The 22,688-nt window shown below is 40.1% G+C and overlaps 2 protein-coding genes across 6 annotated transcripts in view; one reads left to right on the plus strand and one right to left on the minus strand.

Annotated features, from left to right (window-relative positions):
- Positions 1–12,571, minus strand: part of dlgap2a (discs, large (Drosophila) homolog-associated protein 2a) — a 161,614-nt gene extending 149,043 nt beyond the window's left edge. The window contains exons 1-3 of the mRNA XM_042387952.1: positions 12,497–12,571; positions 2,678–2,732; positions 2,128–2,175 (exon numbers count right to left, since the gene is read on the minus strand). Coding sequence (XP_042243886.1) covers positions 2,128–2,175; positions 2,678–2,732; positions 12,497–12,514 — 121 coding nt within the window. The 5' untranslated portion in view covers positions 12,515–12,571. The remainder of the gene's footprint in view (positions 1–2,127; positions 2,176–2,677; positions 2,733–12,496) is intronic.
- Positions 12,572–12,603: 32 nt separating this feature from the next.
- Positions 12,604–21,090, plus strand: LOC121880613 (glutamate-rich protein 1). 5 transcript variants are annotated; one of them, XM_042387957.1, is made up of 7 exons: positions 12,604–12,623; positions 13,462–13,469; positions 14,275–14,415; positions 14,577–14,723; positions 17,610–17,987; positions 19,034–19,228; positions 20,819–21,090. In XM_042387957.1, the coding sequence occupies exons 1-7, from the start codon at positions 12,619–12,621 to the stop codon at positions 20,917–20,919; spliced, it is 975 nt and encodes a 324-aa protein (XP_042243891.1). In that variant the 5' UTR covers positions 12,604–12,618; the 3' UTR covers positions 20,920–21,090. The 5 variants fall into 5 exon arrangements, with proteins under 5 accessions (XP_042243891.1, XP_042243889.1, XP_042243887.1 ...); XM_042387955.1 differs by lacking the exon at positions 12,604–12,623 and adding an exon at positions 12,704–13,048 and having other exon boundaries at positions 13,432–13,469; XM_042387953.1 differs by lacking the exon at positions 12,604–12,623 and adding an exon at positions 13,074–13,288 and having other exon boundaries at positions 13,432–13,469.
- The last annotated feature ends 1,598 nt before the right edge of the window (positions 21,091–22,688 follow it).

The following is a 22,688-nucleotide window of genomic DNA, read 5'->3' on the forward strand; positions in this document are numbered from 1 at the left end:
TAATGTCTATAAATAGGAATAGTCTGAATTTGTGGCATAGGAATGCTGAGTGCTCATCAGCACAAAGGGTCCCGCTTACGGAGTACATTAGGAGCGGAGGGACACGCTGATAACAGAAGGAGTGTACGATTATGATAAGCCTCATCCCTTCGCTTTCTATGCACAAGCCTTTCAATCTGAGAAATATAAGCCAGAAGCAAATGAAGGAAATGTTTCTGAGAAAGAGGTGGATTTGTGAGTGCTGGGAAACTGCCCAGGAGAGGGCGCCCCTCACTCGATGGTATACAGTGGAGCAAAGGACATGCACACAGACATGGACACACACACACATACACACACACTGCAGCGTCTTAATCATATTCACCAGCAGGAGATACAAATCTTTTTGCGGCCATTACTTTCAAAGTCTCCTCTAATCTTACTTGCTTTTCATCATTTTCCAGATATTCCAGCCCTCTCACTCTTATCCTCTCCTTCAAGCTTTACACCACATTTCAAACTCATGTCTCTCCTCATGGCAGACCCAGGCCTGACTCAACACTACTGTAACCCACTAATAAGCATCCTCATCCAATGTCAGTGTTAATTCATGCCATGTGTTTAGCATATGCAAATACAACAGTTCTATGTTATCCAATCAGTAGAGAGAAGTAATACTTATTAAAAATGGACACACTGCAGTGTTTCCATCTACTGACAACACAGGCTGTGTTGCCATGGAAACAGGATGCCAAGGTAGACATTATAAATAAAGAAACTACTGGGGGCACTGAGGTTGTTAGTGATTGTGCCAAAGTGCGTTGCTGAAGTTACTCAGCAAAAGCTCTGACTTGAGTGATGATAAATGAACTTTGGTAGAAGTGGTTTGATGAAATCAAAGGTTTGTCGATATGTGACTGCTGAGTATTCAAGAGAGGTGCCATGTAGTGTGTCTTCATGACAGTGCAATATATCAGAATAAAGACATTTTCTGAGAAGAGCAAGTTTTTTCAAAATGAAATGGAATTTGTAAGCAAGTGGAGTCAAACTGATGATGCTGTCAACTCAACATTTACATGCATACAATGTAGCCTACACACAAATTTACACACATGCACAGATGCAAATATTAGACATTAAGACTGCAGCTAACTCTGTCCCAGACCAGTGTCTGATGAAATCTCCTAAGAAAAAAGTTTCAGAGCGTCCAACATCCATATTCATAAGGTTGCTATAAGGTTATTTGAATAAGTGTCCGTTCTGTCAGAACACCTTGTTCTAAGACCAGTCGAGAGGTGCACCCTTGGGTCCTGCATATTCATAAAGTGACTGCCAGACACCTCAACTAAACACCACAGCAACTCATCCTGCTGGGAAAGTTACGTCTTGTGAAATATTTCCAAAAAACATGAGCTAACATTTGCAAATGCTCTTCACAATCTTCTCTGTAATTGATTACACTTGGCCCAAAAAGTGGACCATAACATCAAGCCCCACCCATATGGTACCATTGAACAGAGAGAGGAATAGAGTGGATTGGTTTAAAATTTGGCCCAGGTCTGGCTTACAGAACGTTTATACACAAAATAATACTAAAACTGTTTTATCAGGTTCCTTATCTGCTTAAGTGCAGATAATCTCGACTATATGCCCCATCAAACATTAATTTCACGCTGCAGGATGCCCCAAAGTTATAAGTTCCAAGCTCTAACAGCTAAAACTCATAACAAATTTCCAAGTCTCTATCACCAAGGTTGCTGCACCCTTGCTCTACTCAGCATGTGTCTCACACCTAGGAAGGGTGTGCAGTTAGCTTTCTAGCCATGCGTCTATGAAACGAAACCTTCTAAAAAGGTAGACATCAGTCTGGCACTGTTTGGAGGACAAAATGCATAACAGAGGACTAAGATCACTGCAGAAGGCAGTTATTACTAAGATGACAAAATGGCCATGAGACTGACAAATGAGCAGACTACTGCATAGCCAATACCCGTCACAGCTTTGCAGCATTTAGTGAGGTTTTGTTAGTGGGATGGATGGTGTGCATGCAGTCTCGTTGCAGTCCGGAGGTTAGAGAGGTTCAGTCGTCAAAAGTTAACGCACAGGGAGGTAGAGAAAGTCATTACTGTGAGGACTGCGGACAGGTACCTGAGTATATCTCCCTGCTCTTCAATTTCATCAGCAACCTCTTCACACCTGCAATGATGTGAAGAAGCCCGTCATCACCACAAGTTTGCAACAACTTGCCCCAAATCTTTTCCTCCCTCTGGAATATAAATGAGAAAGTTTAGGCCACAGAGAGAAGCCCATACAATTTTTGATCCTTTTGGAATATGTTAATTTTCCTATTAATAACATTATGTGCAAAGAATAAAAGATTGTAAAAATCTGAGTGGTTAAGTTTGTGGACAAATAGTAAAGAATGGATGTTTCACTTTATATCAAAACTGTAAAAAAAAAAAAAAAAACATCAGTCAGGAAGAATGCATATACAGTAGCCAGTAAACGAGGCATGAGCTCACAGATGCACAGAGCATACACAAACAGGTAGACAGACAAATGTGACCCACCCACTGAGCATCCATTCCCCAGCATCGCCATCCACTCACTATTACCACTGACTGGCTCTCTTTCTTTCTGTCATAGCACTGTGTAAATGGTGTGTTTAGTGGAGAGGGGACATCGGCTAGGTCCTTACCTGTGTTCCTGTCTGGTAAGATACAGCAATGCTTCTGCAGTATGCCTGGCAACACCTTCAAAGAAACAACAAAGGATGAAGAGAAAGGGGGGGTGGGAGGGGGGAAGAAAGACTTAATATCACAGCAGCTCAAAGCAGATAAATAAGGTGGAGCTCAGAGGAAAAGCACTGAGCCATGCTATGACCCACAATTACAGAGTAGCAACAGACACCCATTTCTCTCTCCATTTGCATCAAAAAGAACTGCTCCCATATTTATCTAAGACCTTTCTTCCACACGCTGATCTGAGCAGTAGAGCACTAAATGATGCACCCAGTGTGGATATGTGGAGGGTTCATTTTAAACTGTATCTCTGCTCCAATCTACAAACAGTCAAAGGTGGGTTTAATGGTGTGTGAAGAATAAATATGATATGCCAACAATCCATTGGGATAGGGCAGCACAGAGATAAAATATTGCTCATCTGAGATGGGAGAGGGGGTGGCACCAGTCAATCCGTTGTGGTCATGTCAACAGGCCAATTTTAGAAGCTTCCTCTGCTCCATCAGCAGCTTTGCTATGCCAGGAAGTTGTAGCAGCAAATACAACAGCCAATTATTGCACTGTTCACAAGCCCGGGGTGGTCATACTAATCAATAATGCATGCTTACAATCTATCTCATAAAAGGATCCTCTAAAAATTTAATTGATCTAAAGTTGCATCTTAGCCGATAATATTTTGCTGTCTTCACCTGTATGTAGATCTGAAAATGTCTCATGACAGAATCAAAATATATTTCTCAGAAACAAATCACTTATTTAAAAAGTGGTTGTGCAAACCTGAATATCAAAAAAAAGTATCCTAGATGGTTTTATTTTCTTTGTATTACAAAAGCATTGTTCGGCCTTGCTGTGACACTGAACATCATTAGTCCTCAGAAGTCACAAATATGCAAGATTTCTACTAGAAAGAAGCCCAGGGAACCACAGCGGAGGAGGAGATGTGGAGGTGGCTCAGCAGGTGCTGTCAATGCGTCTTTGTCCTTGTATCTGACTGACAGGCTCATTGTTGTCAAAATGACTTTGGTAATAAAGACAGACCTCTGCTTCTTTCTCTCCGTTTCATTTTCCCTTGTGATAGTGTTAACATTCTTTTACATTTGCACTTGGTGGTAACCTCATTTATTTTACTTCTCTCTGGGACTGAACAGGACGGATCAGATAAGTGTCCCTTTTAATTAAAGAGTGGAGCATACATTAAAAAGGTACCTCTTGAAAAGAGAGAAGACCAGACATGAAAAATAGAACCCTAATGAACCCAAATGGCTCGTCTCAGGAGGACATTCAATGAGCTATCAACCCACTACATCATTTCTACCAGATGAGGGCCTCCAGCTCAAACACTCTTGTCATGTAGTCCCATTTTCTATTTTACCAGTAGCATATAGAGAGAAGAGGTTATCCTCTAAAGTATAAGGAATTCCATGAGGGTTTGTGCAAATAACATGCTTATTTTTGCCTTAAAACAGTCAATTCAGTTCAGCTTTAGGTCAGGACATTTACTTAAATAACCAGTTCTGGAGCCATTCTAGGTTGGCCAAGCTTTGACTTTCAGACTGATACTGTAAAAGCTTTTCATAGCTTTTCCTACTGATCTGTAAAAGTTCCCTCAATATTTATGGTTGCAGTGTCCTACAGACTTGATAAATCTTGAAGTGAACACCCATATGACCCAAGCTATTGCAACCAAGGGTTATAAATTAGAGATTGTGGTCATTCACACATCATAGTACTATTTTCCATCAACATTTTAGCAAATATACATATGCTCACAACATACTGCGCATATTAATAAATATCATCTCAGTATTCACAGCTACACTAGAAGCATAAACATATTTGGTTGTCTTTTCCACACTGTCACATTCTCATTTTAATTTCACCTTTTCTCTCATTCAGGTTTACATTCAGTTACAGACAATTTTCATAATTAAAACAACCAACACATTTTTTTCTAGATGAAACTCACCCATTTAGTTCATTTCTTTCAACTTAAATTCATCTTTAAGTTGTATTAATATCATAATCTTTCTTTTGAGCTAGCTTGCTGCTGGTCCAACCAGCCGTCCAGTCTGACCTCCATCATATAAAAGATTGACTGATGCAATGAGCATTGTTAAATACCTACTCCTGGGCCCTGGACTATACCAAACTCCTGCCACAGCCAGAGGGGTTTTGGCAAGAGAATCTTTTGTTTGTATATTCTACAGTTAATATTGTTAAGTTTAACTATTTTGTTTATATGGTGTATTGAGTTGGAAGCAAATTGTCCATCTACTGTTCATTTGTAGTTAATTTTGTTATTGTGTTTCGTCCACCCCTCATGTCTGTTAAATGTTTTGGTCAGCCTATTGATATGTTCCCCTCCTGTGGCATTAGTTACATCAGTTTTTTTTCTTTGCAATTTACTGCACAACACTCCACTCTGGTCCCTTAAGTGACGGTAATGCTCCTGTAAGCTAGATTGCCAACCGTCAATAAAACTGGAAGTTTAATTACGTCAGTCTTTTTAGAGATCAGTTAAGTTACTAAGTTCTGTTGCTGTATTCCGTTTAGTTCTGTTTTTGTTTTTTGTTTTTTACCTCTTTTAGGGCTCGATTTAGTTATTATTCACTTTGTTTTGTTATTTTGGGGGTAAATAAAAACCCACTTTTTCAAAACAACCTGCGTCCTTTGCTTTGCTGTTCAGTCCTTAACAAGTGACAGTCCAGGAGTTAAAGGATAAATAATTATAGCCTATGTTCAACTTGATTGCATAATAACTGATTGGTTAAACACAGATAAAAACCTAAACTTAAGCTAATGGTCAATCACTAGTACATCACAGCTGCAGCTGTGAATAAAACATTACTTTAAGATAATTATATTTTGTTTGATAGAACTCATTCAAATTGTTATGGATCATTTTTGAATGTGTGCACTATTGTACTCAGCAGAAGAGAAAAATATGCTGAACATATGGACAACAAAAGCAAAAAAAGTAATTTTGTTATTTTAGTGATTTCATTTGGGAACAATTGGTTGGACTAATGCACATCTTTCTGTCTCATATGTGATGATCCTCATCATCCACTTTAGATGAAATAACTGACTGCACGCTTGCCCTGTAATCCAGGACCTGCAACACATTTCTATTCAGTAAACAAGTGGATAAGAAAGCTGAGTGCATGGACAGCTTTGCAGAGATGAGAGATACAGCAATTGGATTGTAATGACTCAAACAGCTGCATGATGTACAGTTATAATTGATGCTGACTAGCTGGCTGGCTGGCAGAGACTTGTACTGGAGGAGTGTGGAAAACGAACTGTCAGGGACACTCTTCAGTGTTTCAGACACACAGAGCTGTCACTTGCCTTTCATTAACACTTTAAAAGGATTGGAGTCTGGAGGCAAGGCATCTAATTTCACAAACTTAAATGCATATGTCCATTTGTTTGTCTTTTTAAGCTTATCTTGAGATGAGCATGAGGATTTATGTCACCATGTTTTAACAAGACAGATTTACAAGACACACAAGGACTGCTCCATGAACACATATAACTGGGACAACTGGAGTACAAAAACAGTCAAGAATCAGGCTTGATATTTTGGGTATTTCTAAAGGTTTGTTTTCTCACATTATTCATGGATTTGAATAGCTAATTCACTCAAATCACATTTTTCAACTCTTTCACACCAACACCACCCATACACGAAATAAACAACCTTGATTATATCAAATCTAATTCATTATCTTCATCCATTAAAGCCAGTCGTTTGATTTAGCAGTTTTACAGTTTTTGTCACCGTCAATGGGGATGCATCAAAAGACAAATTAGATCCTGAAAGACAATCCAAAGCAGAGCCCTCAGGACTATACACCCAATTCTGTGAATGAGTCTTCAAACTCTATTGAGTCAGTGAGTTCATAAAAGGCTCCATTTGGCAATGTTGTAACAGTTTACCATCATGCTCTTCCAATAGGACTGGTTGCCATTCTCTTGTGGCCTGAAGCTGGAGGGAAAGAGATCCTGTGGGGGACGTCATAAAGTAAGTCAGAAAGTAGTAGATGTTTGCCGGAACTCTCCAATCTCTATTTTATCACCCTGTTAAATCTGCATTTCTCTTGACATGTGGGCTGGAAATGCACATAAGACATACAGTATAGTGCTGTTTAATATTTTAATCTTACAGCAAGTGCACAGTGGTATATGATACTGATTCTGTGAGTGCAGAATAAGAAGTATTTACTTATTTTCTTTGTTTCAAGCATTGTAATATTTGTTTGGGAATGTTATAAAGCCAATTGAAGATACAGTATAATGACCTGTCAATGTAATTTCATTATACAGTATGTCATTCTGCATTATAGTTTACACATATATCCACTTCAGCCACTTTTAGAATGACTCATAAAATAAAAATGAGATGGCTGAGCTTCTAGGAGTAGCACATGGAAACTTACAGCTGCATCCATTTAAGTTTTACAGGAGGTGCTGGTGTTTTTTTTCTGAGAATCAAAAGAAAAACAAGGTTTATGGATGTTTTTTTCACAACTTTTTGGTTGTTCGCTTAAATATAGTAACATGTCTTGACAAAAGCAGGTATTGAGCTACAGTACACCCTGCCTCTGACAGGGACAAACAGTATAAGAGCACTTAAGAGAGACAAACATGAAGACTTTTGAGGTGGTCCAGGAAGAAGAGAGAAATAACTAAATGCATGCTCATTAACTGATATGAACAATCAAATGGGCCAACTCAGGTGAGTCACACACCATTTGAGTCCATAAAGAAACTTTTCTCTTTGATAACAGCTCTGAAAATGAGCCCTGATATAAAAGTACTGATTACTTTCCCACTGAAAGTCCATTTGTCTGGAGATTGTTTTGTCTACTGTTTGATGGAGTCTGCCTCATGAGACTGGAGAGTGGGGATCAGAAATAGCCTCCATAATGTAACTTGTGCACAAGCTGATGTTCATAAAAGTAAAGTTATGACATCAAAAAGTTCAAGTAAATGAGTGTTGGTTGTTTTTGAACTTCTAATTTTTCTCCTAGTAGTGACCACTATGAGATGTGCGTCAACCTTGTCAAACTAGTTGCACTGGACTTTGGTGTAAATGCATCCAAACAACTTAGGCTCCAGTGCACCAGGTTCATTTAGTGGTTCTGCACACGGTCAGGAGCTTGAGGCAACATGGTCTAGTTTGACCATGGCTGTGAGTGGTCAACAGGAACTTCTCTTGTCCCAGTGGTCTTTCAGGATGCTCACAGATCAAATACATGTCTATACACAGTACAGGGCACATGCACACACACACACAAACATACACCCTCACTACGTATCTCCAAACACTATTACTTCTGGGTCCAGGCAATTATCACAAGTGGCAGTGTATAATAGGATATCTTTCCGCCTCCTGCTGAGGGCTAGAGTGCAACTCTCCGTGAGCTAATGGAGATCTGAGAGGATGGACGGGAAGTGGAGTCACTCCAATGCATTTCAAAGCTCTTCCTGTCTGCCTTAAGCACTGTCTGCTCCCTTCTTACCCAGTCTAGCTATCAAATGCAGTAGTGTACAGACTGGGCAGAAGATAAGGCACTGTAACCAGTCGCCCTAGTAATAGCTACAAGAGATGCAACATACACAAGTGGAAAAATATTAGAAGCACTTTTCAGTATAATGCAGTTTAAGTGATCAACACCACAGTCTGAGGCCACAAAAATCACCATAGAGTACAATTAACAATTCTCTGACACAATGTCAGTAATAAATTTAAATTTGGTAACCAACTTCTATTCTGCCGATGCCTACCCATGCTTACCAATAGGTATATGTAAATGAAGGGGAACTGAGATCCCCTCCAGATGCTCATGCATGGAGGTGAGTGATGCATCTGGAAAGTGCAGGAATACATTTGCAGACGTTAGACAGAGGTCAACGTCTCACATGGGACAACATTTGGTGATATTTTTACTTAAAATGCAAGGCTGCAACATAAAGGCATGGTCTACAGGAATGGTCTATAAGGCAGAGAGACCAACAGAAATAATACACTACACTGAGGAGAACAGAGTAAATGTGCTACATTAGCAGCCCACAAAGTCTTCAAACTGCTCAGCAAATGTGTATATTGCTTAACATCTCTCAAATTTCTTTAATCTCTCCTTGGTGTAAAGGGGTTCCTAGAATTAGAGCTATGTACATTTACTGCAACCTAGCTGCAAATGTCATTATCAATATCATGAGTGCCCTTCCTACAGCAGGGATGAAGGCAGTTTTCTCATACGTAATAACTTCACCACTAACCTCTTGTAGACCAGTTCTCTAAAGTGCACTGCCATCATGGCACTCAGCAACACACTCTATCCGCTGATTTCTGACTTTTACTGCAAAACCATGTGATGTGGACTATTTAGCCCTTGAACAATACCAGTAGGTTACTCTTAGAGAGAAAATTGACGTTAATATTAAACAGTTTGACCATATTAGTACGATTAAAGCACAAAATAATTCTCTGGAGCTCAACCAAATCTCTTACACCTGTCCCAATTAAAAAATTCTGCCGCCTTGATGATCCTTCATTAGAGAGAGCTATTTTATTAAGCTGATATATTCAAGTTCAGAGCAAGCTTTGAAGGGTCTGGTAAAGGCTTGGTTGTAAAAGAGCCGGGCCTTTCGCCAACAGTAATGGTATTAGGACTTATGCTCTACAAGGGAGACCTCAAGTACACTTGTAACTGAACGGAGTCTTTTCAGGGGTCTTGCACTTGCATTAGGATCAAATCTCACATTTGGACAGTGTTAACACAATGAACCTCAGGGGACAAATTTATAATTGCTTTTAAACCATGAGTTAATTTACCTTTGTTTCCTGTAAAAGAGTTTCAAAGGCGTACAACTGACAAAAGACACTGATAGTTACGTCTGCTGTGCCAACTTTCAAAGGACAGCTGCTGTTATGATGAAAATGCATCGGTCTGTATGATACAGGCAGCCTGGTAAAATCATCATAAATGATGACATTACAAACTGGCATCAAACTGCCTGTATTTATGACTCTATTAGAATAGAGGAAAGGTTACACATAGTATCCCAGCTTACTAATGGACCTTGTAATGAGTCACATCAGACTTAGGGCTATGTGGCAACACTAACACTGGGAGAATGCACTGACACCCACTTGCAAGGCAGATCTGTGCCTGCCACAGCCGCAAAGGTGGTTGACTGAGGAGTCACAGACACACAAACATGTGCATACTGTATATACACACACTTGGCTCTGATGCATTATTAGATTCATAAAGCTGTATCCAATCCATCCCCTTCATTCCTTCTGCATCCCCCACTGAAGCCAATCTATTACAGATGTATGGGGGCATTCATTAGGGGATGAATAGAGACATAAAAAAGGGAGAGAGAGAAGGCAAGTGCATGGCTAGGTAAGGTAAGACAAAGTATTAAGTGAGAGAGAAGAAGGACATGGAGGGAGAGAGCAGAAACACATCTGTAATGGTAAGTAAATAAGAAAAGAGCCTGCTGAATGTTTCAACATTTACTTTTAGTCAGACTAGTCGACATTCACCGCTGCTCCTCTCCCCTGTAGACCAAAATGACATCACCACTCACATAAATGTAGCCTTTTAACTTTGCTATGCATCTTCAAACAGATTATGAGAGCCTTATCATGTCACTGCCAAGTAGGAGAAGTCCTTCCCATTGACAACTCTGGGAGTATGTTTGTGGGCATGTATGTGTGTGTGTGTGCTTGTGCATGCAAGCAAGCAATTTGACAGCAGTGTCAAAAATATTCTGAGACAAGCTACCTTCAATTCCCAAGTGCTTCTGAGGGGAAACGTTGTCAGTTTTCTTTCTTTTTTTTGTTTAAAGAAATTGCCTGGTAGGATGAGTAAAGAAGCAGATTCCTCCATCTCATTTGAATCATCAGGCTTTCACTGAAACCATGATTAGTCGTCTGGTTTAAAGCAGAGGTGGTGATGTAGATGAGGTGAAAGGTGGGGTCCCCTAAAGCTGGTAAGTGACAAGTAATTTATTTCTCAGTCACATAAGAACTTACAGGGGTGACATCCATTTATCACCAACCACCTGGCACCTGTCCACCCACAGATTCCCTCTCTTTTATGTACAGACTGGCTGCATACATGTTGCACAGGCACAACCAGATAATGCATACACACAAATCCACAAACACAAAGATATTGTCAATTATCATCCTCATTAATTTAAGGTAATTACATTTGCTCCAAACTACTTGCTGCCACTACCGCTGCACTATAGCACTTCTCACTACCTGCATAATGAATGAACATGGGACACTTTGCTAGGACCTGAAATAAAACATGCTTGTTACTATGGCAGAAAATGCACAGCTGTGCAGAGTACCCTGTGTCTCAGAGACAAGAAAGTGGACAAGTCAAATCACCAAAGCAGTTGCATGTCATTGAAAAAGGGCTTGCTGACCACTGCTGTCTAAAAATAAATACAATTGCTATTATTGTGCAGAGCACAGCATAAAGGAGTATTTTGGTAAAACTTCTAGCTGCGAGTGTGAACAGCAATAACTCCATTGAGCTTCCAAAGCATTGCAATGAATATGATCCCTTATTTTTAGCACCTCTATGATTATGATGTCTGAATATGTGAGTGCTGGCAGCCAGCACTTTGTCACTCACAGTATGTGCCAAGTACCGTGTATTTGCTGTGGATTCAGCAGCAGTGCTGAAGCAGGCATTCAATACAACTTCCCTTCTTCTAGTGTCGCTCAATCATGGGAATCTATTGGAGCTGAGACATCAATACTTGCAACTGCACTGAATCTTAAACAATTCAATGTGTCAGTGTATAGCTGACAGAGATGACAAGCTTTTTTACACAAACAGGGGGTTAACGATTTCTACTCTTGCAACATTCCAAACAGCAAAAGAGGCTTGTTTCATACACCGGAATACTGTACAAGTCTCACTACTTGATTCATCAGTAGGCTTGTGTGCATATGCTGCTGCTGTGCTCACTGCAAGGTGTTATATAACATGTTTGCACATGTCTGTGTAGTTTTCTTGATTCTTACAAAAGCTACAACTCATCCAATGCCTTCTTTTGTTAAGCTGTGTGAAGCTCCACTCTCATTGAAGATTGCCAGTGCTGGGCTTGTGTCATACACTGAGCTTGGGCTCTGTCATACACTGTCAGCGAAGCTCATCCACCCACAGAGACTACAGTCGGCATGGTACATACAATAGTACGTGACAACAGGAGCAGGCTGCGGGAGATCAAACCTGACATAACATCCATTTAAGAAGTTAACCTTGTACTAAGAGGGCTTTTTTCTGCCTGAAATGCTCTTCATCCACGCCTCCTCCTCACGGATAAATGTAAGTGGAGGAACAACATCCATAAGGAAAAGCAGAGGAGTGGTGAACGAAATTCATGTGCATGCAAAAATGATGCAAAAATCATTTATATTTAGTTTATTGTGATCACTGACCATAATTAAACAAATTAGCATTTTGTTACTTCAGATAGTTAAATTAATTTTTACAAATACATCATTTTGGAAGAGCCAACAGTACAAAAGTCTGATTACTTTACACAACTAAGAAAAATCCTGCATCCACAACTGCTTAAACACACACCCATTTTTCATTACTGCATGCATCATCTCATTTACTGTAAGCTGATAAAAATACAATGTTTGAATCCTGCACATTTCATTTTTTAAGAGTTAAATGTGTGCTCAAAGATTAAAATAAGAGAGAGAGAGGGGGAGGGGGATTTACCTTCTTCAGAGCTGACATTCTAGGTGGATCCTCCTCCTGCAAAGCCCGTTCACATGCTGAGGTCCCAAGCCAAGTTTGGAGGGTGCGCAAATCCTAACTCAGACCGGTGCTGATGCTGAGCCATGAGGTGCCTGTTTAGTATTCTCATCTCGCCTCCACCCCGTCCTACAGCTGGCTCGGTGTGCGCACGCACCAAACTGCTGTTATTACAGGATTCAAACACACGGGGAGCTCCAGCCTGATGCATCACACACTAACACCTGATGAGGGAAAGTTGACAGTTAAATCGGCCTTGAAATTTTTTGATAGTTAGTAGTATAGATAAGTATTAGGAATCATACTTTTTTTAGATCGTCCTACATTTAACATCTCATAGGCAGTTTACTTCAGTGATATCAAACTTATTAGTCTGCTTGGACTTTTTCATCAGAACACACAGTAGTCGAGCAGTGCCACAGGACTGTGTTGTTTACATATTGTATCAAACGTCGCTGATTTATAGGCCGATTTAAAGAATGGGTTCGACTGATTTAGACCATATATTGGAAAATGGTATACAGGCTATACAGTTTTTCTGACACGTTAAATTGCTATAAATGTGTATGTAGTTTGGTGCGACTGGACCAAATGCTCATCTCCCTTTGCTGTCAGCTCCTGTGTGTGTGAGCTGGTGGGAGGAGTGCAGCTGGAAGAGAAACACTTTGACAAGCTTACTTGGTTTTAAGTAACTAGTCTTTTAGCTAACGTTATTTTTTTTAACATGGGACGTTACAAAGCTCGGTTATTTAACTGGTGTGTGTGTGATATGAACCCCTGTTAACGCTAAATTTAAAAGCTAGCATACTAGCTAACCTAACTCATTCAGCTTGCTAGCATATTAGCTATAGCTGCCTAGCCACCTGTAACAGTAGTTTGCGTTTTTTCCTTGCTTCCAGTCATCTAATACATGTCGATATGACACACAGGAAAGAAGGTGAGCACCCTATTGTCGTCAACACTATCATTATCTCATACAAAACACGTATTTGCATTGTATCTAAGTAGCTAGCTAACGTAGCTAGCTGGCTACGTCTCGCGTTAGTAGGTCTCTAGCAATGCTGTAAACAAATACACGTGTTCCTCTGTCAAACGACAGCTGCACTGTTTTCACACAATCCATATAGAAACGTTTCTAGATCAATGTATCACACTGTGCTCCGATACCGATGTCCAATACAAAGTGTAATGTGTCAACAGCAGTTCTGCTGAACTTCTCTTTGAAATTCAAATCCTGTAAAACATCATGTGATTTCTGACAGTTTGAGTCTTTCAGAATTGTACCGCAAAAATAATCAAATGTAGACGAGTGATAGTAATAATAAGAAGCTTTATCTGTTTGTTTCATATATTAAATGAAGCTCAAATCTAACAATAACAAATAAAAGAGCAGACAACAATTCAAATATAAAAATACAGGAAGGAACTAAAATAATAGGACATTTTGCCAGTAGGGTTACAGTGCATTGTTATTATCAATATTATACTAATAGTTTACTATAACACACAGGACCCATAAATCAACACCTCCTTCAAGTTGGTTCATCTTTTGACTTCTTCGTCCTTTGTCATTCTTTGTTGATTAGAAACACTACATGTGGGGTTGATCACTGTCTGTGCAAATGAAGTCTACTACCCTCCGCTGAATTGCATTGTGAAACTGGTTAGGTGTCTGTCAATAACAATAAGATTAACAGGTTATATTTTATCTGTTTTTGTCACTTGTGCATTGTGTCACTTAGTATTTCAGTCAAAGGTACTCCAGAAGCTTTACCCTGCAGCTCCCAAATTGGAGAAGGATCCCAGCCTGCCACGCATTGTTGAAGCTTTAGCCAAAAAAACCCATGAGAAAAGAAAAGCTTCTCAAGCGGACACTGCTAACAGTAAGAACACATTCAGTTTGCCAGTGAAACTGAAACTGCTTACTAAAGTACAAAGACTTTTCAAAATACACACATACCAGCACACCACACATGCAGAAGTGTTGCTACCCTCCTGCTCTTTTGGGGTTCATAGCCTTCTTTTATTTGCTGTTTTTTCTCAGGAGATGCAGGGATAACACAGAGTGCAGCCAGTCCAGGCAGGCGGATGTACACGGTCCTACCCCCTCCCGCAGACTACAAGACAGATTCAGAGAAATCCGTCACGCTTCCCCAGCTAGAAAACATAAATAGTGCCGAGAACCCAGCTGGTAAGACGACCATAATCTTACATTTATGGACTTGCGCTGTGCACCATAAAGCTAGGAGAGATTTACAGCATGGGGTTTCTCCAGGTTGGCTCTCTCAAGTATTAAAGTCACTCTTCTTGATTGTCTCTGCTACTCTAGTTAAGGGAAACAGACAGTGATAATCAATTGTCCTCCTGAACTGAAGAAACCTTGAATGCAGTGGAGTTGTTGTTTGAGCCTGGGTGATTCTGTTTTCACTTTGATATGTTTCTTGAATTTGTTGATTGTCAGAATAAACTTGAATAACTTTTTTTGGATATTCTTAACCTTTATTGATATCATCTTTGAAGCGCAATTGCGAGTGGATGTAATACCAAGGTGAAATGCTCTTGACCTGTGAGTTGGATCATTAGGATAAGTATAAGTCGCATGTCCAGCAGTTGACTGATGGATCATTTAAAGACCGTTTATGTTGTCTGTGCTGTCTTCTTGCCTCCTCTTGTCAGATTGTAATAACACTCCTGGCTCATCACACAACTCTCTGTGCTCATCATCTTCTCTAAAGTCCAGATGAAATGGCATTTCGAGAGTATCTAACTTCCATATCATGACGTCTTTCTGAGTGAAACAGGATAGACAGGCAGGACATGATGTTGGGAGGAATTTGATTTGAACATTGAAAAGTGGGCATGTCATAATGAATCTTAGCTCTGTGTCGCTAAAAGTTGAAGAATGATTGATGGGTGGATGTTATGATATTATTGGCTGGAATTGGTTGGTTCAAGCCTACATAAGCACTCATCATATTTTGTTTTACAGGAAGAAAACATGATTGGAATTTGATGTATGAATACAAAGAAATGGATGGGTTAAAAAGGCATATTTCATTTCATCTCGACTTTAATGCAGACCTCCTTCCACCTGACAGGCTTTACGTCAGTGTAAGGGAAGAGATTTGTTGGCTCAGACAGTGCAACGTCTTAAAGGTGCCTACTAGAATAGATGATGAGGTTAATTTTGATTAATTGCACTTGTCACCCTAAAAATGCCTTAATTGAACATGTTTTTGATGTAGTAGACAGTAAGTCTGAGCTGATTTTGTGTTACTGGGCCTGCTGTAGGTTGCAGTTGTTATCTTTTGGTTACCAGTGAGAAGCTTCTCTCATCCTCTATGCAGAGAACACATTGACATGAGATACTTTGTTTAATTTTTAATATACCTCAATAGGACAGAATTAATAAAAAAAAACATTATAAATATTACATATTTTCCTAAATGCTCTGGAAAAAATGTGACTCAGTGCACTTGCATGACTGCAGACAGAGCTGCACAGATGGTAGCAAGAGTATCTGTCAAAGGAGGAACAATATGACAGCTACTTTAAGTCTAAATTGATGTGCATATAGTCACATTGGGATTTTAATTTGTCATGACTATAATCCACGTTAGAATAAAATTACTTTTCAGTTTTGTGGTCATTGTTGGTCTGCCACTTGCTCAGCTGCAATATGTCCTGGCTGCTTGCCAGTCATTTACTACTTGCTAGTGTGAGCGGGTCACTAAGAATTCGATTGAAGCTGGTTTCTCTGACCTGTCGGGGCCTCTTGAGTTGTTAAGGAGAACGGATGTGCGACGAGGTGGAGAAGGAGCTGCTCAGCTTAAAGGAGTGCCGTTTCTGCATGGACTCACATTAGACTGTAGTCGATCTTGGTTATGTTTAAGGTTATACACAGTAATAAGACATAAAGAAGAAGAATGATTTAAAGGGAAACTTTAGGATTTTTCAACCTGGACACAATTTTCCCATTATTTTGTGTCTAAGTGACTAATAGGGAAAACAATTTTTGAAATTGATCCTGTATTGAGAGAGAGTGCTTCAGCCAGCATCTGCTAAACAGGCTGCAGTGTAATCCTTTTAGGGCAATTGCGCCCCATCAATGTATGTCCAGTAAAAGTCCTTGTTTTTGCCACTGACAGGCTCACATTGTTATAAGTGTCTGACAACATTATGGAAAGCAGTGTTTCCCCTAGGTTGACTGCTTTGGCGTGGCAGGCTGCCAGGCCTGTACAATTATATGGGAAACACTGGAAAGGATCCCTACAGAGAAATAAAACTTTTTTTCTTTGCCTTCCACTTGATCAATCTGTTTATTATTGTGTCTGACGAAATCTCGCTCAAGGAGAAAGTCTCGTTCTGAAATATCGCAAGAGTTTGTTGTGGAAGTTGTTGCAGGAAGACAATGGTGGAAACGTGAGTGAGAGTTGGAGAGAGCAGTGTTGGAGTTTGTTGTGTTGGAGTACAGGAAAGAATAGCTTAGTGTTATCTAAAAGATTTTCAAAGTCATGGCTTAATATTTAGCTGTCTTCCTGCAACAACTCAACTCTCATGACTTCTTTTTGAGCAAGACTTGGTTAGGCTCAATAACAAACAAGCTGGATCAAGCAACATCACACATACAGTATACTGATTCGACTGTACTTTTATTAACCACCTGTGGTCTCAAGTTTTTTCTATGCAAGGCTAAGATTCAGCAGGTTTTTAGAGTATCTAATTGGAATCAGCAGGTGCAGTAATTGGCCGGAAGGGAAGCAGAAATCTCTTGACCCTCATTGCCATGATTTTGGACATTATTGAGACTCAAAGACCCTACTGGCTTCAGCTTGTGTGTAGGAATCTTTTACACTTTGTCCAGGTTGCAAGTGAAACCTGGTGAAATCTGCTCCATCCGCATATGTGACACAGAATCTATTATATTAACTGCGTGAGCCTAACAATCTGATGTTCTTAGTTCTGATTTAGGAATCTTTTGCTTAAGTGTAGAGGTGCATATGAAGGCTGTAATGGATTAATGAAGTTTAAAAATGTTTTGAAATTAATCAAAAGTCTTCTGTCTCGTTACCCACAGAGGAGAGCGTCCATGAGAGCAATGAAGATCTCGACCAAGATAAAGAAGCAGAGGAACAGAAAAGAAGGAGGAGAAGAAGGAAGAGGAAACCAAACTTTCATGAAAACTCAGGGAAAGACGGAGCACCTACAATGAGAGAGACCTGTACAGGTCAAGGTCAGACTCCTGTGGATGAGGGAGGGGAGCGCATTAGCAGGAACAAGAAAAGAAAGCTAAAGAAGAAACGGCACAAAGAAAAGCTGCTTTCCATGGGTCTAATGCCCCAGGCATCTGCCCTGGAGTTCACATACCAAAAAGATGGGGAGGAGGAGGATGAGAGGAGAGCTGCTGAGGTGTCAGACTTTCTCAGGACAACAATGGAAATCTATATGTCTGATAGTGAGTATTAAGCCCAGGCTGCTTGCCTGTTTTCAATCAGGACTCTTATTCGTAATGTACTAAATCTAGACCAAAGAAAAGAGTGATTTTTGATTGCTTTTAGGTGCTGTGATGCTCAAAGCTGGTGGCATTCTGAGATGTAGTTTACAAACATGTAATTGAATGCTGCCAAATGCTGAAAGCATATTCATGAGAACCAATGACCAGAACTCACTGCACTTAAACCATTGCGTTTTTGTGCTTTTTTGAGACATGACGTGATAGACAGTGCCAGCATGAACTAAACAGACGAGTCATTTAAAAAACCAGCCGGTAATTGGATGAAAGTGTAATTGCTAAAATTGCAGTGCCATTAAAATTTAGTAGATGGAGAGACAGAAGCGCCAGTCATATCTATATCTGACTGCTGACTGGTAATCATCAGCTACATCTTTGATTTATTTAGTTAACATTTCTTTTAAAGAAAAATAGGCTAAGATAACATAAAAGTTACAAAATTTGAAATTATAAAAGTTATAAAAGAAGTCATGTTTAATATAGGGATTATTGATGGCGGGCACACAATGCAAAATCCAGCTTACCTAAAGCAATTGCACTCTCTGGTCACAGCGTTTTTAATCAAGGCTCTGAACTCGCCTAGAGAAACAAGTTCATTAAGCTGCAGTGTGTGCTGAAGATTAGGCCATGAGTAGTGTGCAGAAAGCTCCTTGGTCCTCGCTACCTGGTAAAGCAGCCCTGTAAATGAGTGAGAGTAATAATAAATGGCGAGACCGCACCAACATTTTGATTTTATACAATTTGTAAAATGATACTAGTGATGTTCTCTCTATTTTGATGACACAGAGTCTAGACAGTAAAGTGAAGAGGAGGCAACAGTTATATAAGTAAAGAAATAAATGTTATATAAAATGTTATATAAATTTACAATGGCCACTGTAAATATGGTGCAGTTTATAAAGGTAAATTTAATGTGTCACCTTGAGATGTATTAGATACAATACTACATTATGAACAAACCACCTTTCATGTCTTCTGTGCTTCACCAGCCTCGTTGCATGTAGACAAGCTTCCTCACTTATCTGGGATGGTGGACGACCTTTTGAGCAGCATAGCCAGCGGAAACAAGCCCGCCTCTCTCCTAAAGCAGCTGTACAGTCTCAAGGCCTTTGTTCAACAGAAGGAGACAGACAGACTAGCAAAAGCACTGGAGGAGCTCTACAACAACTCCTCCATGTCTGGAGGTCAGTGATCCATCAATGAGAAAAAATTATTTTCCCAAAAAGTTCGGGTATTAGTGTGTTTAATGTTGCTCCATGCTTGTTACGTGCTTTCATACATGCCCATTCCTGTCCATACTGGCCTCTTCTTGTTGGGATCTGCCTCAGGCACTTCACTGACCTGTCCCTGCAAGTTAATACTTGCCTATGTCTGTCTGTGCATGTCTCATGCTGTGCACTCTTACATACGTCTTTATTGTTCACCTGACTACACCTGCCCTTACTTGCCCTTATCAGTCTTCACCTGTACGTACGTGCCCTTAATTTGCAGTACTAGAGCCGGTCCCATCCACGTTATGTCTCACACGCAGGTGACCTGCACCATGAGTTAACTAACATGTTACAACTTGTTCATCTTGCCTTAACTCTGTCAAGAGCCAAAACATCTCAAGCCCCCAGACATGTTTTCACCTGTGAGCGTGTGCGTGTATGTGTGTGTGTGTTGGCTACCTGGCTGCATAATAGGATCAGCAGGGACTTTGCTGCTGTCACGTACACGCTTGTTTGTGTATGAGAAAGAGAGGAAGAGTGAAAAAGAGATTCAGGCTACTGCCATATTGCTGGCCACAAAGTGATGCTTGTCTCTGTCTGTCCTTGACGCCAAGACGGCATCATGTAAAAACCAGTTTGCTATCTCGCGAGCAGAGCCCACAATAGAGCCTGCCTTAGTTGCGCCTATCCTCTCCATGCACCTGCTCCACAGCTGCCTGAAAGCTTTTCTAACCCCCCCACCCCTACCCCACCAACACCACCACTACCACCACCACCACCATCCCACCCGCCTCACATTGTATGAGTCATGCTTCAATTCACTGTTTTTTTTAATGCTGCTGCTTTTAAATGCAACTCCACCAGCACATTGTATCAAAGCAGCAAAGTAATTTATCTAACTTTAGCCCAAAGCAGAATTCTTTGTTTTAGTTAGTAAAGATTCATTCTGCTTAACTCATCTTTGCTATGTGAGCATTTTATAGAGAAGGCATTGGCACTCTTGCTGTATTTGACACATTTATGAATCGCTGCAATATGCCAATATTTTAAATTATAACGTACAACTTGTTAAAGCAGCATACTGCCAGGCAGGAACTAATCCATGTGCTTGTGGAGAAGTGTGTTTTTTAAGTCCTTCAAGTGAGTTCACTAAAGCTCTCCTCACTCTATCTACCTTTGCAGTGGCAATCAGTTGACTGCAGGAGTAAGTCTAAAGCAGATTTCCTGCACCCTGGAGTTCCTCTCATGAATGACATTGGCTTGACTGCTTCCCTTTTTATACTGTCCATTTTATGTTCTGCATTGATTCACTAAACTGAATTCATTTTTTTTTCAAGAAGAAGTAAAAGAAAGATTCTGTATTGGGTGAGAGACAGATGTGTTAGGATGAATCACTACATGCAGGAGGTAGATTTTAGCACCGGCTGTAGATTTTGTTCTATTATGCCCAAAATACAACTGCAAATAAGTCTCTTTGGTGAAAGCACTGACTGTTGCTCTGGTATTGTGTTGTCAGCAGTCTCAGCTGTAACTGAAATGTTTTTCTGTCTCTTTGTGTTTTAGACGAAACCACTGCGGTCGTTTCACTGTTCCAATACTGGATCACAGACATTCTTCCCTTGCAGGGAGACAAGAAGACAGATTTTTCTACAACACACCCATGAGACTGTCAATCACACAAACACAGTGACAGTACTGAAGGATTATTTCCACTGTGTTTCATCATTTTAAACAAGAATATTCTTGTTTTTTTTTTCTCATATACTGCATTTCAAAAGTGTTGGGCATACCATGATGCTATGTGAATGTTTTTATTAAATATTTTTGCCTTTTTACACTTTTGTCTAATCTTTTTTTATGCCTAATGTCTCACAAGAAGAAAACAATCCTGAGCTAGGCCTGCCACACAGCATGAATAAGCTTGACGTTGTCATTATCGACCGAGCTGTTACTTACCTTCCTGTTTGTTAGAGTTGTTTCGTATTTGTTTTTTTATGTAGTTTAAAATGAATCAAACATTTAATTGGTATTAACATCACACCCATCCACCTTATTTAATTGCCAGCAAAGCAAATGTCAGCTCTGCCGGTGCTCCAGTGTTGTTTGCAGATGTTATGACATTTAAACCCAGCCGGCTAACCTAATAGCTCTTCAATTATCTCGACTTCCCACAAATCAATTTCTGACCAAGCTGCTATTCCATATGCCTTTTCAAATTTACTGTTTCACCTAACTGCACTGGATAGATTGATTGTCATCAGGAAGGCAATACTAATGAGAATAATGATGTCCCTGCAGATATTACTTATGAGGGTAAATGATTAAGAACAATAACTAGTCCCATTACGTGATTCCCACAAACATTTGTTGCAGTTATCTAACCGTATGCTCAGTATAGTAACACAGCATGTTGTTGATGGGCCTTAGGAAACCAGTACCACCCAGGGAGCCTGTAGCTTAACCTTCAGCACCACCATACCTGTCTACAGCTCAGGTAATCTATTTTAATACATTTAACCGTAGCTTGTTGCCAGGGGATGAGTTCAGGAAAAGGGTAGAGAATTAACTCGGCTTGGATGCGCCATTGTGATGACATGAGTGAGCGCTGTCTGCCACATAGCAGCTTCAGAGGAATTGTTGTCTTTCCAGAACTAGGATGTGCCAGTAGCCACCAGCAGTTTATACTGTACAGTGCAACAAAAAGCTCTGTGCGTAGGTGTATACTATTATAGTAGTGAACAATTAACATGAGGGCTGCCATCTGTGGCCTCCATTCATGGATGGACGCACCAGGTGCTGTGTCTGATGGAAAGTCATGGGCTTATGCTGCTGACATTAGCCAGAGATGACAATAAGGACAAAGACCGCATTGCCTATCATTCTTATATAAATGATTTTTTAGTGGTTATAGTGCTTTGTGTTTTTTGTCCTCCACACAGTAGTTAGATATACTTTGTAGCCATTCTAGCAACATGGCTCTAGGGATGGCCCTGTTCCAGACTGAAATAGCTCAAAAAATATAGGATGGATTGCTATGAAATTGTGTACAGCCATTCACGGTCCCCAGAGGATGAATTCTTCTGACTCTGGTGAGCCCTGACTTTTCGTCTCACACCGCCAGCAGATCAAAGTTTTAACTTATCTAGTTTAATAGCTCAATATCGACCATCATGATTGGGACAAAATTTGGTAGACAACACGGTTCCCAGAGGATGTATCCTAATGACTTTGATGATTTCCTCTAGCGCTCTAGCACCATCATGAGGTTGACATTTTTGGTTTTGAGGGAAATTACTCAACTATTGCATGGGTTGCCAGGCATTGGTTAAGACATAATTGGGGATCCCCTGACTTTTTGTGCAGTACCAGCATGAGGCTAATTTTTTTAATTTATCCAATACTTTGGTTTATGACCAGATTCCTGCAGAACTAT

The sequence above is a fragment of the Thunnus maccoyii genome, chromosome 16 (genome assembly GCF_910596095.1).
Source record: "Thunnus maccoyii chromosome 16, fThuMac1.1, whole genome shotgun sequence".
Lineage (NCBI taxonomy): Eukaryota > Metazoa > Chordata > Actinopteri > Scombriformes > Scombridae > Thunnus > Thunnus maccoyii.